Raw genomic sequence first — 14900 nt, 5'->3', positions numbered from 1 at the left:
GTCCTACTGGCAAAGGACGTGATTGAGCCGGTCCCTCCAGCCGATATGAAGACAGGATTCTACAGCCCCTACTTTATTGTGCCCAAGACAGGCGGTGGGTTACGGCCAATCTTGGACCTGTGAACCTTGAATCGGGCCCTGCACAAGCTCCTGTTCAAGATGCTATTGCAGAAACGCATTTTCGAATGCATCCGTCCCAAAGATTGGTTTGCAGCCATCGACCTGAAGGACACATGCTTTTATGTCTCGATTCTCCATCGACACAGACCATTCCTATGCTTTGCGTTCAAGGGACGGGCATATCAGTACAAAGTCCTACCCTTCGGGCTGTCCCTGTCGCCTCGAGTCTTTACGAAGGTCGTGGAGGCAGCCATTCTTCCACTCAGAGAATGCGGCGTTCGTATTCTCAACTATCTCGATGATTGGCTGATCCTGGCTCAGTCTCGAGATCAGTTGTGCGAACACAGGGACATGGTGCTCCGTCACCTCAGCCTGTTGGGACTTCAGGTCAACTGGGAAAAGAGCAAACTCTCCCCTGTGCAGAGGATCTCTTTTCTCACTATTGAGTTGGACTCAGTCAACCAGACAGCGCAACTCACAGAGGAGCGCCTCAGGTCGGTGCTGAACTGCGGAGTACGATCAAGAGCAGGACAGTGGTCCCACTGAAACTTTTTCAGAGGCTCCTGGGGCATATGTCATCTGCAGCCACGCCGCTCCGATTGCTTCATATGAGACCACTTCAGCACTGGCTTCACGGCCGAATCCCGAGATGTGCCCATCACCCGCACTGCCGCCCAACCCTCAGCCCGTGGTCGGACCCTTCGTTTCTACGGGCAGGTGTTAACAAGTGTCCAGGCATGCTGTGGTCTTTACGGATGCCTCTGCCACCGGCTGGGGGGGCCATGTACAACGGGCATGCAGTTTCAGGTCTGTGGACGGGGCCTCAACTGCTTTGGCACATCAATTGCCACGAGTTGCTCATAGTACGCCTTGTGATGGGCCGCCTCAAGGGGCCGCTATATGGCAAGCACGTACTGGTCTGCGACCGTTGCGTACATTAACCGTCAAGGTGGTCTATGCTCCAGCCGCATGTCGCAACTCGCCCGCCATCTCCTCCTATGGAGTCAGAAGCATCTGAGGTCGCTTTATGCCATTCACATCCCTGGTGTGCTCAATCGTGCAGCTGACGAGCTCTCACGACAGCCTATGCTTCCGGGAGAGTGGTGTCTCCATCCCCAGGCGGTCCAGCTGATATGGGACTTCTTCGGAGCCGCACAGATAGTGTTGCCTCTCCGGACTAGACCTGCTTTCTCAGAGACGGGGCACTCTGTGGCACCCGCGTCCAGACCTCTGGAAACTCCATGTCTGGTCCCTGGACGGGATGCGGAGGTTCTAGGTGACCTACCCCAGGTGGTGGTAGACACCATCACTTCCGCTAGAGCCCCCTCAACCAGGCACCTCTATGCACTGAAGTGGAACCTGTTCATTGGATGGTGTTCTTCCCACCGGGAAGACCCCCGAAGATGTCCAATTAGAGTCGTGCTTTCTTCCTGCAAGATGGGTTGGAGCGAAGGCTGTCTCCCTCCACCCTCAAAGTGTATGTTACAGCTATCGCCGCACATCACGATGCAGTTGAAGGCAAGTCATTGGAAAAGCATGACCTGATCGTCATGTTCCTGAGGGGAGCGAGGAGACTGAATCCAACTCGCCCCCCCTCTATACCCTCTTGGGACCTGTCTCTAGTGCTCAGCGCACTGCAGAGACCTCCCTTTGAACCACTGCAGTCAGCTCAGTTAAAGATCCTGTCACTGAAGAGAGGGTAGGGGACCTGCAAGCCAGCCTAGTTATATGGGGGAAAGAACACCTGCAGAGACGACAGAGTAGACTCTGTCGAGGGAAAGACAAGGGCTCGTCCACAGAAGAGTGCTCATATGGGGTCACATATGTACACATATGGGGTCGCCGCAGAGACCGCTACATGGACACCCAGCCTAGCACAGGTTCCACAATGCATACGAGTGTAGGCCTGGCATCAGACGTCAGGCAATGTCTGACTGCCGCAGGGGTGACAGGGTTAGCCATTTCTGGAGAACACTACTGGAGCAATAGACGCACATATCCAGCTCAGCGGGGCGGGAGTGGCATTGCAAGCCGACACTAAGAACGGGTCCTTCGCGCTACTGGCCACTGGGGGCGAGTATACGGGAAAATACCGGCTCTACACGGAGGCTATAGAATCTAGCGAACGTGTTTGGTGTTGCCCAGCCCGCAGCTCTACATCTGTCAGTGAGGCGCCTTGAGCCAGCACCCAGGAGGAAGCAATACTTCTAGTTGCGTGTGCTCGCAACCCGAACGGGCAAGGCATGTCTTGGGACTGGTACGCCAAGACTATAGCATTCACTATCCAGTTGGCTAACCTCTGCTTGCAGACAGCCTTTCCCCTCTGCTGGCCTCCGTAACAGACAAAGAGCTGGTCTGAGGTCCTATAGCTTTGCGTTTCTATCCACGTATAACCACAAGGAGCGGACGGGACAGAAAAAAAAAAAAAAACAGGACTGGGTCTGCCTCCTCCGAAGGCAGCGCTTGCAGGTTCACTACCTGGTCCCGTAGAGTGGTAGGAACCTTGGGCACATATCCAGGCCGGGTCTCAGGACAACGTGAGAGTTGGCCGGCCCGAATTCTAGGCACGATTCGTTGACCAAAAATGCCTGCTTGTCTAGTCCATTTGTGTAACCGTCACAGTGCCTCCCTCTGGGGTAGGATGTGGCTTCCGCAGCATCCCCTTCTCCAAGGACACGCTTTCCAGCATTATCCAATAAGTCACACTGAGGAACATCAGTGACTGACCTTCTCTGCTTATAGCTCCTATTTTCTTCCTAACACTGCGGTCAGGCCAGGAGACTCAAGCTTATGACATACGCCATAGTGAACTGACGAAGGGGAACATCTCGGTTACGTATGGTAACCCTCGTTCCCCAAGGAGAAAACGGAAACGTACGTCCTGTCGCCACAGTTGCTGAGCTCCTCACAAGTTCGGCTCCTCAGCGGAAAAACAAAGATGCTTGCGCCGCAATGCACAGCAGCTGGTGCAAATATCGCATGCCAATATGCATTGGCTCGTTTAGTTTACACTCGAAGTAGATTGGTCTCTCAAGCGAGATCACCATTTTGTCAGTTATGACGTACGCCTCCGTTCCCTCCTTGGGGAACGCGGGTTACCATAAGTAACCGAGACGTTTGCCTTGGATGCAGTTTTATGTAGGTCAGTGGGGAATACAAGATCTGCTCAGAAAGGATTGTGAAAAACACATCCACATCTAGGTCATTAGGGAAATAATACAAGAATTTACATAATACTTCCCAATGACTGCACACAATTTTGTTGAAGCAAGCATGATGGAATTTCAGAAATACATGAAGACTGAAAATACATAACAGTCCTCTTAGCTGCTGTCCACAGGGAGTTTCTTAAATAATACATTGAACATATGGATGTGTTTCTTGATTGTGAACACAGTTCTTTGACTGGCCATTGCCACAGATTATGATTTGGTCTTTTCTCAATGTCTTTTCAAATGTTAAAATGTGCTCGGGGCCACTAGTCTTGATAGTAGTGGTCGATCGATATTGTTTTTTTGATGGCCGATGCCGATATCTTGGAGAGCAGGGTGGCCGATGGCCGATATAAAGCCGATATTTTTATATATATTTATTTTAATCAATATTTAATAAATTATAAAACAAATTTTTAAAATAAACATGCTTTTATACTTTAGATGCCAACTTCTTAAATTTGCAATCCTATTACAGTATTTTTCACAAAGTAGCCTAATTGTTTAGAAATATATGAATATGTGAATAAAAAGTATGTAAACACTGTAACAGGGCACTCAGTAATCTGGTAATTTCGTGCTGGTAATCATATTTTTTCAAATAAAGACAAGGTAACGCTAATTTTACATACAGCACAGTGAAAACTATATGAATATGACACAGTTGGCAACTGGTTATATATCAGCATATTTTAAAATGAAGGATTTAAAGTTTTTCGATCGCGTCTCCCGTGAAGCTGATCTTCTGTTCGCATTCACTCACTTCGCACGGACCGACCGTCACTCGCAGACAGTAATGCACACTTCACAAGATATCACAGTTGGATTCAATTAAATCTGCAAGGTTTGTGAATTTAAATGTTTATTAGATATTCGGAGATTTGTTTAAATGACGTAGATGCGCATTTGCTGAATGTTGAGGGCAAATGAGAAAGTGTTTTAGCCTGATTGTTTGCCTTTTCTGTTACAAATAATATAAAAGCAAACGCTTTACGTTACTTACTTCGCATAAGTTACCATTTACTTACTTTGTTTACCAGTTCTGTCTAACAAAGTATTAGATATGACTGACAGAGATCGTAAATTAATGAAGACGGAGAATGTGAGTGAGCACTGTTTGATCTGAGGAGCTGTCGTTGCCGTTCTCTTCTGGCGCTGGTGTTCTCAGCGCCGCCCGTCAAAATAAAAGTCCAGAGCGCCGTCAAAATAAAAGTCCCGCTTTCAACACATCGGCCAATCAGAAAAACTGATCGGCCGATGCCGATATTTCAAAAATGCCAAATATCGGCCGATATATCGGCCTTGGCGATATATCGGTCGACCACTACTTGATAGTAGGAGATTTTTTTAACCACCATAGACATTGAGGGACACTGATTGACTTTAACTATTATACTGTATAGGCTACCCCCCAATAATGAATATGTGGTTACAGTCTTTCTTTGTTCGTTATTTTATGGTTTAGAAATCCAAGTCTAGGGTAAAGTGATTCGAACGGACCTCAGTCAGGGTAAGTGGGATATTTAGTTTTTCGCAAGTAAAATTAAAACTCTGAGGGGTACAGTACATTCAAGTGGTTACAAAGTTTGTTTTCAGTCGTTGATCTCATGCGATTTAAAGAGTTTGGTTTCAGAGAAAACACATTAAAATGACAGCAGGTGGGAGGTGAGGTGATGCCATCACTTGATGGATGAGATTTTGAGTAATTTGGCAAGAGAAAAATCACTGATTATTGCAAAATAGATTATGCCACCGATGATATATGAGAGAAGAATATGCACACACACACACACACACATACACACACACACACACACACACACACACACACTCTATTTGGGCTAAGTGTGGTACAATGACAGTCTGCGTTACCTGTGTGTGCCAGAATGCCAGACACTGTGGGGTGCTAAAAGGATGCTGGGATACACTCACAGATAACAGCTTGTGTCTGCACACATAAGCAGAAAGGAGGACTTTATCTCCATCTCACACTCCAAAGACAAACGACAAGACTGCACGCAGATACAAAAGCTCATCTAGCAAAAACAGGACGGGGATGACAGACACATTCAGCTCAAGCAGTGCTTCAAAAACAATGAGATTTCATACTGAGACAATTAGCAGTGACACTCAGAGCTTCATGAGAGTTTCATTGAGAAACAGCCAATCAACACAGACATACCTAATAGGGGTGTAAATCGGACAGTTCATCACGATACGATACGATACGATATCGATTCTCTCAGCCAGCGATACGACATTTGGCGATACCTCAAAAAATTCTGCAATACGATTACGATTCAATTCGATTCAGGGCTATATCGATCGACTAATCGATAGATATTATGTTCACACAACCAGTTACGTTTTTATTAACTCACAAATGCAACCAAAATATATAACATGAAAGTTTAATTAAACTCTTTGAAAATTGCACACCCTCTCCCAATTGGGACATTTACAACAGAAGAGGTCATTTGCAAGTACTCTGTTCTCGTTTTCATAAATCGTGTTTTTTTTTTTAAAGTAATATCAAACTGCAGCTGGTTGTTTTGATTAACAATAATGATAACTTAAAAAATACAGGTATTACAAAATTAAAGTTAATTGAAAGTATGTTTTTTATATATTAGCCTAAAAGTTTGTTTTTTAGCAGAGCAGATACATTCACATTTCATGTTTCAGAGTTAAACAAAACCAAGTAATTGCTATGATACATAATACAACACTCGGTTAATCTTTGTAACGTTTATCTCCTCAACTGACATAGACGCCTAACAAACTTTGTTGTTGTGATTAACGTACACGCAATACAGTGAGCTTTTCCCTCACCACTAAACGTGCTGCTTTAGTAAGGTTCCGTGAAAAGGTTTCAGCTTTTATTTTCCTTTTACGCCCCGAAGAAGATGTCACAGGTTCATCAAGTTCGTTGAAATTATCCATCCTCGATCACTTTTAGTCAGCTTTGACGAGACTCCTCTTAGCTATAGCGTGTCTTTTCGAAGTGACATCTGACATGAATACTGCGCGCTGAGTCGCTAAAACTGACTTATCGTGTTGTGTTCACCAGAATGTGGAGAATGTCAAAATATATAAATATTTTATGTGTGGAATCGGTGCATCGTATCGTTAGACGTTATATCGATGCATCGATCCATATCCATGTATTGTTACACCCCTAATACCTAATGGAATAGCTTATTGAAAAGTCATTTACTCACCCTCATGTTGTTTCCAATTTGTATGACTTTTTTCTTTGGAACACTATTTTGAATTAAGTTTTAACTGGTTTATTCCATATTATGAAAGTCAGTGGGGTCCAAAACAAGACAGAGCCATACTTTTTACATACATGTAAAAATTATCCTTTGTTTTCCATGGAAGACAGTCATACGGGTTTAGAATGACATGAGGGTGAGTAAATGCCAACTATTTTTATTTATTTATTTTTAATTATACTTTTAAGACGTTTTTGAGTGGAAACAAAATAAATTACTGTAATACAATATTTATCAATTATCAATAAAGCTTGTGGAAGGGCAAATCATATTATATTATATCATATTATATTTATTGTTAAATATATAGCACACAACAGCAAACTCTATTACACCTTTGTGTCCATTCAGTCAAGTTTGATTTGTTATCATTAGATTCTAAATATTAGGAGAAGCATGCAGTTAACTGGAAATTAAGCACCATGCTGGTAAAGCTCATTACTTTGAATGAATGTTGAAAATCTTTAGGCTACCATTCACCCAATTTTATTTATTGTCATGGTTATCTCAAATGGAGATTTGATTGGTCTTGTTTATTTGCTAATCTTGACTAATCATAATTTAAACAAATTAAAATACATTTTGATGCTGAAGGCCATAGGCCCCACCATTAGATAAGCCTGATGAGACCCAGGCTGTGAATTCAGCCAGGCTGTCCACATCTGACCATATTATCTCTTTCTTCTAACCTTCCTGACAGCACCTTTATTACATGCACTGAAAAGCTGAACCTCACAGGGCTCTAAGAAATAATCTCTCTTAAACAGACCTCAGTGAATGGCTTGAATGAGATATGGAGACAGAGGTAGATAATGAATTATTTAATACAAAACTGAATGAGATAAATGACTGGGTGTCATGTCTATCTCAAACTTTGTCCATTTATCCATGTATGTTTAAATGGGGGGACTTACATTAGCCTATATATAGCTATACAGTGAGGAAAATAAGTATTTGAACACCCTGCTATTTTGCAAGTTCTCCCACTTAGAAATCATGGAGGGGTCTGAAATTGTCATCGTAGGTGCATGTTCACTGTGAGAGACATAATCTAAAAAAAGTACAATGTATGATTTTTTAACTATTTATTTGTATGATACAGCTGCAAATAAGTATTTGAACACCTGAGAAAATCAATGTTAATATTTGGTACAGTAGCCTTTGTTTGCAATTACAGAGGTCAAACGTTTCCTGTAGTTTTTCACCAGGTTTGCACACACTGCAGGAGGGATTTTGGCCCACTCCTCCACACAGATCTTCTCTAGATCAGTCAGGTTTCTGGGCTGTCGCTGAGAAACACGGAGTTTGAGCTCCCTCCAAAGATTCTCTATTGGGTTTAGGTCTGGAGACTGGCTAGGCCACGCCAGAACCTTGATATGCTTCTTACAGAGCCACTCCTTGGTTATCCTGGCTGTGTGCTTCAGGGCATTGTCATGTTGGAAGACCCAGCCTCGACCCATCTTCAATGCTCTAACTGAGGGGAAGGAGGTTGTTCCCCAAAATCTCGCAATACATGGCCCTGGTCATCCTCTCCTTAATACAGTGCAGTCGCCCTGTCCCATGTGCAGAAAAACACCCCCAAAGCATGATGCTACCACCCCCATGCTTCACAGTAGGGATGGTGTTCTTGGGATGGTACTCATCATTCTTCTTCCTCCAAACACGTTTAGTGGAATTATGACCAAAAAGTTCTATTTTGGTCTCATCTGACCACATGACTTTCTCCCATGACTCCTCTGGATCATCCAAATGGTCATTGGCAAACTTAAGACGGGCCTTGACATGTGCTGGTTTAAGCAGGGGAACCTTCCGTGCCATGCATGATTTCAAACCATGACGTCTTAGTGTATTACCAACAGTAACCTTGGAAACGGTGGTCCCAGCTCTTTTCAGGTCATTGACCAGCTCCTCCCGTGTAGTTCTGGGCTGATTTCTCACCTTTCTTAGGATCATTGAGACCCCACGAGGTGAGATCTTGCATGGAGCCCCAGTCCGAGGGAGATTGACAGTCATGTTTAGCTTCTTCCATTTTCTAATGATTGCTCCAACAGTGGACCTTTTTTCACCAAGCTGCTTAGCAATTTCCCCGTAGCCCTTTCCAGCCTTGTGGAGGTGTACAATTTTGTCTCTAGTGTCTTTGGACAGCTCTTTGGTTTTGGCCATGTTAGTAGTTGGATTCTTACTGATTGTATGGGGTGGACAGGTGTCTTTATGCAGCTAACAACCTCAAACAGGTGCATCTAATTTAGGATAATAAATGGAGTGGAGGTGGACATTTTAAAGGCAGACTAACAGGTCTTTGAGGGTCAGAATTCTAGCTGATAGACAGGTGTTCAAATACTTATTTGCAGCTGTGTCATACAAATAAATAGTTAAAAAAATCATATATTGTGATTTCTGGATTTTTTTTTTTTTAGATTATGTCTCTCACAGTGGACATGCACCTACGATGACAATTTCAGACCCCTCCATGATTTCCAAGTGGGAGAACTTGCAAAATAGCAGGGTGTTCAAATACTTATTTTCCTCACTGTATATGTATTAATTAAAGGAATATTCCTTATAAGTTAAGCTCAATTAACAGCATAATAATTATATATGTCCTTTGATTCGTTTATATACATGTAGGCCGAAGTATCATAGCAATGAACTGTATAACTGTTATAACAATGGAATTAGATATAACTTTACACAGAAAACATTAGTAGGCTAAGTAATTCACACTGAAATCATGTTAACACGCATGTTGATTACGCTTTGTGCCTATTGAAATGGTAAGTATTTTGTAAAGTAATCTTAAACTAAATAAGATGTTTAAGATTTTTTTTTTTTTTTTCGAAAAACCTTAAGATTAACTTTGGATTTATTTGGTTAACAACCTTTTTCAAACGTATCAACAGAACGAAACTAGGCCTAGTCCCGCAAAGGGGTAGAAGTATCAGTCCAGCAAATTCTGACAAGATGAACATATTGGGGAATTTTGTCTTGAATCTGATAGCAAAAAAAAAAAAAAAAAAAAAGCCTGAGTCTTGAGCAGAGATAGACTTCCGCATTGTCCGTCTTTTTGACAGACAGCTAAACATTCCATCATAATCTATTATTACCCGTCATTTTAAGCCATTTAATAGGCTCTGTTTTTGTTCACATTTTCATTTACGAACTTACAGGACAAGCATATAGCTAGATTATGTATTTATTTATTTATTTATGAAGAGAAAATTTAACAGACTAGAACGTCACTTTTCAGGTTTAATCATGAATGTTTGTCCAATAAATAGCAATAAGCTTTGTGCATTGTTACTTTTATATATGAAACAAAGTCTCAGCTTTCACATTCTGTATATTTTATCACAAAATTCAAAAAATAAATGCCGTTTTGCCGCTCTTTAATACGGCGCGAGAGATCACTGTAGCGCCTGAGTTGAAGTGAAGCGGAGCACGAGTGAACGCGATCAATTCCTTCCTCTTTACTATGTTACAGAATGAAATAAACATGAATGAACATCAAAAAAATGTTGAAAGATACAGTCCAACTTACCGAAATCCATATCATGTCTCTCATGTAATCACTCAATCAGAGTTTCAACCGCAGAAAGATGTCAATAAAACAGCTTGTAATGCCATTCGTTGACCATTAACTCGATAGTCAGCAAGAGCGCACTCATCACCAAGTGGACAGGAGTGAGAATTACAGTTACAAGGTACAATACATCACACTCTCAGTGTTATCTGACAAAATGACGGACGTCTTTCATATTTTTCCGTCACTGCTAAAAAAAGACAGAAATGCATACAGACAGTTTTTGCTTGTGAAAACTTAAAACCGTTCTGCGTTGAGCAAGATTGTATTTTGTTTATCTTCAGTTGGATTTTTCGCTCAATAGTATTCATGTAGCCTACTTGCTTCTGTAACAAATGCATATCTATAAACTACAGAGAACATCAGAACCAATGACTAGGCTACTGCAATGCGGTCTGTTTTAATGCTAAAAAGAGATACAGATAAAATTCTTCCTTGAGGACCTCTAAGTTCCTGTTTATGCAGGCCAGACAGGGTGTTTGCTACTCTAAAGTCTGTTTAATAGAAATTCAACCTCTAAAATTTATTTCGTTTTTTTTTCCGTAAAATTTACATTTATGTTTACGGATTTGTCCCATTCACTTCCATTGCAAGTTCCTCACTGTAACCCAGATTTTTGCTATATTTAAAGAAAAGGAGGGACAAGTCAAATATTGTTTTTGTGTGTGAACAACATGCCTCAAGTGCTGTTGATTGAGCATAACTTGTACTGAACCGGAATATTCCTTTAAGTGAGACTAGAGGAGAATGCTGTCAGTTATGTGTATTTCAAAATGTCAGCTGTTGTGTGATTTTCTTCTGCAGCTCCTTGAGCTATAGGTGTGTCGGGCGTGGGAGATATTGTTCACCTCCAATGTACAGGAAGCATCAGAGATTCTAACTGAGCCTTAAATAATCTCTTCTGTTCAAATAGCTCAGTTTGTATCTCTGCTGTTTCCTGTACATTTGAGACGAGCCATATCTCCCACGCTCCCCATCTCCTCACAGGAAGTTCATGGAGCTGCTGAAGAGGATGCAGGGAAACTACCATCTCCTATATCATGTTCATTAAGTGACGTAAACGTAATGCACAGTGGGACTTATTAAAAATAACAATGTGCTTCTGTGTGTGCATGTAGACGCAAACTGACTGTGAAATCTGCCATCACCAACACTACAACAAAACCTTAAAAATTCTGCAACTCTGACCATTTGCATATCTCACAGGACAGTGACTCACTGTTTCCTATACAACAAATCCAGCTTTGCACATTCTGTGTCCATGCCATTGGACATAATTATGATGATTAGAGTAGTACGTTATAACATTTAAGTGTTAAACAAACAATGTATAGCATGTTAAATCCACAAGTTTTAATGGATTATATTCCCCATAGTTATAATGTATTAAAAGTCTCACATCTCAATATTGTTTAAGATCTGAACAGTATCTCACTACATCTTATGAGTGGTTGATCATATTTGTGTGTTTCGTGTTAGGCTAAAAATGTTAATTTCAATGTGAGCTGGTTTAAGATCACTGGTAACCCTTTTACAAAACAATCCAATGCGGTTTTGTTGCTATTACAATAAATATAGCAAATGTGTCATATAGCCCATTCATGATTCTGGCTTAATCTAAGCCCTGTCTGTGAAACCAGGCCATCAACCCCCGGTTTCAAAGATAAGGCTTAAGCTAGTCCCAGACTAAAATGCATGTTTGAGCTGTTTTAACTAAGATCTAATCCTGCCTTAATCTTAGCCCTGTACATGAAACCAGGCCTATGTGTTATAACTGTTGTTGTGACATTTATGAGATGTAATTTATGAGGTTTTTATAAGGCGTTATGCATGCATTATAATGAATTAAGAATGCCTTTATAATGCATACTAAATACAAGCTTCATAGAAAGTGTTACCAGATATTTTCATACAAAACAACCTAAAAAATGAGGAAAATAAAGAGAGAAAGTTGGAGACCCAGAGTCAGTTTGAATGTGCAGTGATATATAAGCCTCCAACAGACTCTTTGGAGATGCTTAACAGCTCTATTCATCAGGGCTTCACTGAACTCGCTCATCCCAGCCTCTGCCAAGCTCATATGCCAGCCGCAGAGAGAGCCTGCCTCTAATGATGCATTGTTTTCCAACCACAGCTTACTTAACAACAATCCTGAGCAAACCCAGCTGAGTGTTTGCTAATCATTTAGTAACACTTTGTGAATTCTAGAAAACTTCAGAACCAGCATCACAAGCTGCCTGGTGTGATTTGGCTTTTGGCTTGCTAACAATGAACTTAACCTTCAGGGTAGCATGTCATATAAATCAATCCTACACTCATAAAAAATAAAGGTTATTTATTGGCATCTGGTTCTATGAAGAAACTGTATCATCCATGGAACCTTTCCATTGTGCAAAAGATTCTGTATAGTGGAAAAAGGTTCTTTAGATTTTTAAAATGGTTATTCCATGGCATCACTGTAAGAACCATCTTTTGGAAGCTTTATTTTTGAGAGTTTTAAATCCAAAAGTTTTAAATTACCAATATACATCCACATGATCAAATCTCTAACAAAAGTTCTGCTTTAAATTGTATTTATTGCCATGTGCTTTTACTGTATGAGAGTAGAAAACAGACACCAAGAGATAGGGAGAGACCGAGAAATTGACGCAGACCAGATTCAAACCTGCATCCTCGTGATCGCATACACTACCCACTGTGCCACAGCTCTGACTTACAGCAAGATTTTGATGTACAATGGCATGTGTTGGAAAAGTCACGGGCACACCAGATCAAGTATTTTACGGCTCCAGTCTTTAAAGTTTGCCGTCATTCATGTCTTCAAAGATCAAAGCTCCCTCACCATCCATGTATGAATGCACAGGTTCATGGAGCGTGTAGAGCCGTATCTGTTTACAGCTCAAGTCGGGTCCTTCCCATCTGAGGCTGGCTCTTGCTCTCGGCCTGTGCCTTTGAAAGATGAAGCCTGCCAAGATGCTTTAGCAAACCGTAACGCAATTATGTAATCCACTGTCAGTGAGGAGCACTAGAACTATCTTCCATTTGTCCTATGTGCTCTTCTATGATAAAGGAAGCAAATCTCTGTCCTAAACACAATTTTTCTTATAGAGAACCAGAACATTTTGTTAGTCAGTATCATTTGATGGTCCTGGAACAACAATCCTATCAAAAAAAGTGTCCAGCACTAATCCTGACCCTCAACTACCGCTAAAATACACTCAATGTGCAAACATTTCGCCCTTAGAGGTACAACCGCTTGTCACTGGGGCAGTACACTATAAAAACCAGTAAAAGGAGCATATTAGTACTTTAGAAATATGTACCCTTAAGGTATGAACCTTTCAGGGGGAAATACAGTTGTCCCTTTAAGGATACTGCCCCAGTAAAAAGCAGCTTTAACCCTAAAGATAAAATGTTTGCATTGTTCTTCTTATTCTGTGTAAGAAATAAATAGTTTGATGGTGCACTACAAGCCCTTAACTTATATTATCCCTAAAACCTTATTGGTTTATGGGGAATGAGCAATGTAATTCTGATTATTCAGAAGCACATCTGTAATGTAATGTCAAAACCCATAAACTTAAGGGTGAAAGATTTGTGACCATACTGTTAACCAACCAGCTGGATACATTTATAACGGTAGCTATGGTCATTTGCATAAAAACCGAACATCACACTCTGCACGTCAAATCGCCGTTGTGATTAACCAAATTAGTTACACTTAAGTAAAGTAACCCCCAATTTGTTTTTTCAAAGGTAAGGCCGTCTAACGACAAACGGCACTCACTTAGTGGGGCGTCACGTCGAACTAACTTACCGAATTTCTTGTCCGCGATGGCAACGTCGAGCGCGTGGACAGATAGCAAGGCGAGGAGCAGCGCGCGCACAGAAGCCATCCTGCCTATCGAGCGCAAACAGCTCCCGTTAATTCGGCATAGCGGCTCTCACGTTTCAGGGGTGATGTGATTAGAGCGGAAGTAGGTCAGAGGCAAATGTGATGGAGGATAGTGAGATGAGTGATGCTCTGGTACCCCGTGTCCTGCACTCAACTCTAAAAGCGCGAGGCGGATTCAGCACCACGGTCAGCGCCCCGCCTCAGCTACTGACGTCACTCGCTACATGCGCTTTCTCGCTGTGTTTTTTAAGACTTCTGCGCGGTCAGTTGAATTTAGTTTGCAGAGATGGAGCTCGCTTCTTCTCTGCTTTTCTCTTATCAGATAGAAGAGGTTGAGGAAGTGTTATCTATGTTGCTCTCCAGCGCAGTTATTATGCTCAAAGGTTGTGCCCTCTACCGAGACGCTGGTATGCTGTACTTGACAAACAACATACTACAATAATAAATCGCCTGCCACCTGTGTGATGAATAAGCAAGTCAAAGTTATGCCATAATCTATCATATTAAAATAACCACCCGTTAAAAGCAGAGAAAGTGAAGTTTAAACCGTGGACTGATAAGGGAAGACTAAATGCCTATATAGACACATACACACTTCACTTTTTTAAGCTATGACATGATTAATTAAAACAAGGGATGGAATTTTAATAGTGCATTAATGTGAAAGTATTCCCACCATTATGAAAAGAAACAAAATCCAAGCAGAAATCAAAATGGAGAAAAAGTAATGTAAGAGTAATCTTGTCACTGTAGAATCAGAAGATGACAGTCCACCCAACCATTAAGGTTCAAGTTCAAACAAGCAACACAGCTTT

The 14900-nt window shown here is 41.6% G+C and overlaps 1 protein-coding gene across 1 annotated transcript in view; it reads right to left on the bottom strand.

The window, feature by feature from the left end:
• Window positions 1–14282, bottom strand: part of ptprn2 (protein tyrosine phosphatase receptor type N2) — a 253693-nt gene extending 239411 nt beyond the window's left edge. Inside the window, exon 1 of the mRNA XM_084108170.1 lies at window positions 14008–14282. Within this exon, the coding sequence (XP_083964296.1) occupies window positions 14008–14086 (79 nt within the window). The 5' untranslated portion in view covers window positions 14087–14282. The remainder of the gene's footprint in view (window positions 1–14007) is intronic.
• Window positions 14283–14900: the final 618 nt, after the last annotated feature.

The sequence above is a fragment of the Abramis brama genome, assembly GCF_963993115.1.
Source record: "Abramis brama genome assembly, chromosome: 3".
Classification (NCBI taxonomy): Eukaryota; Metazoa; Chordata; class Actinopteri; order Cypriniformes; family Leuciscidae; genus Abramis; species Abramis brama.
Note: the sequence above shows the minus strand (reverse complement) of the source record. Positions and strands in the feature narration are given on the sequence as shown.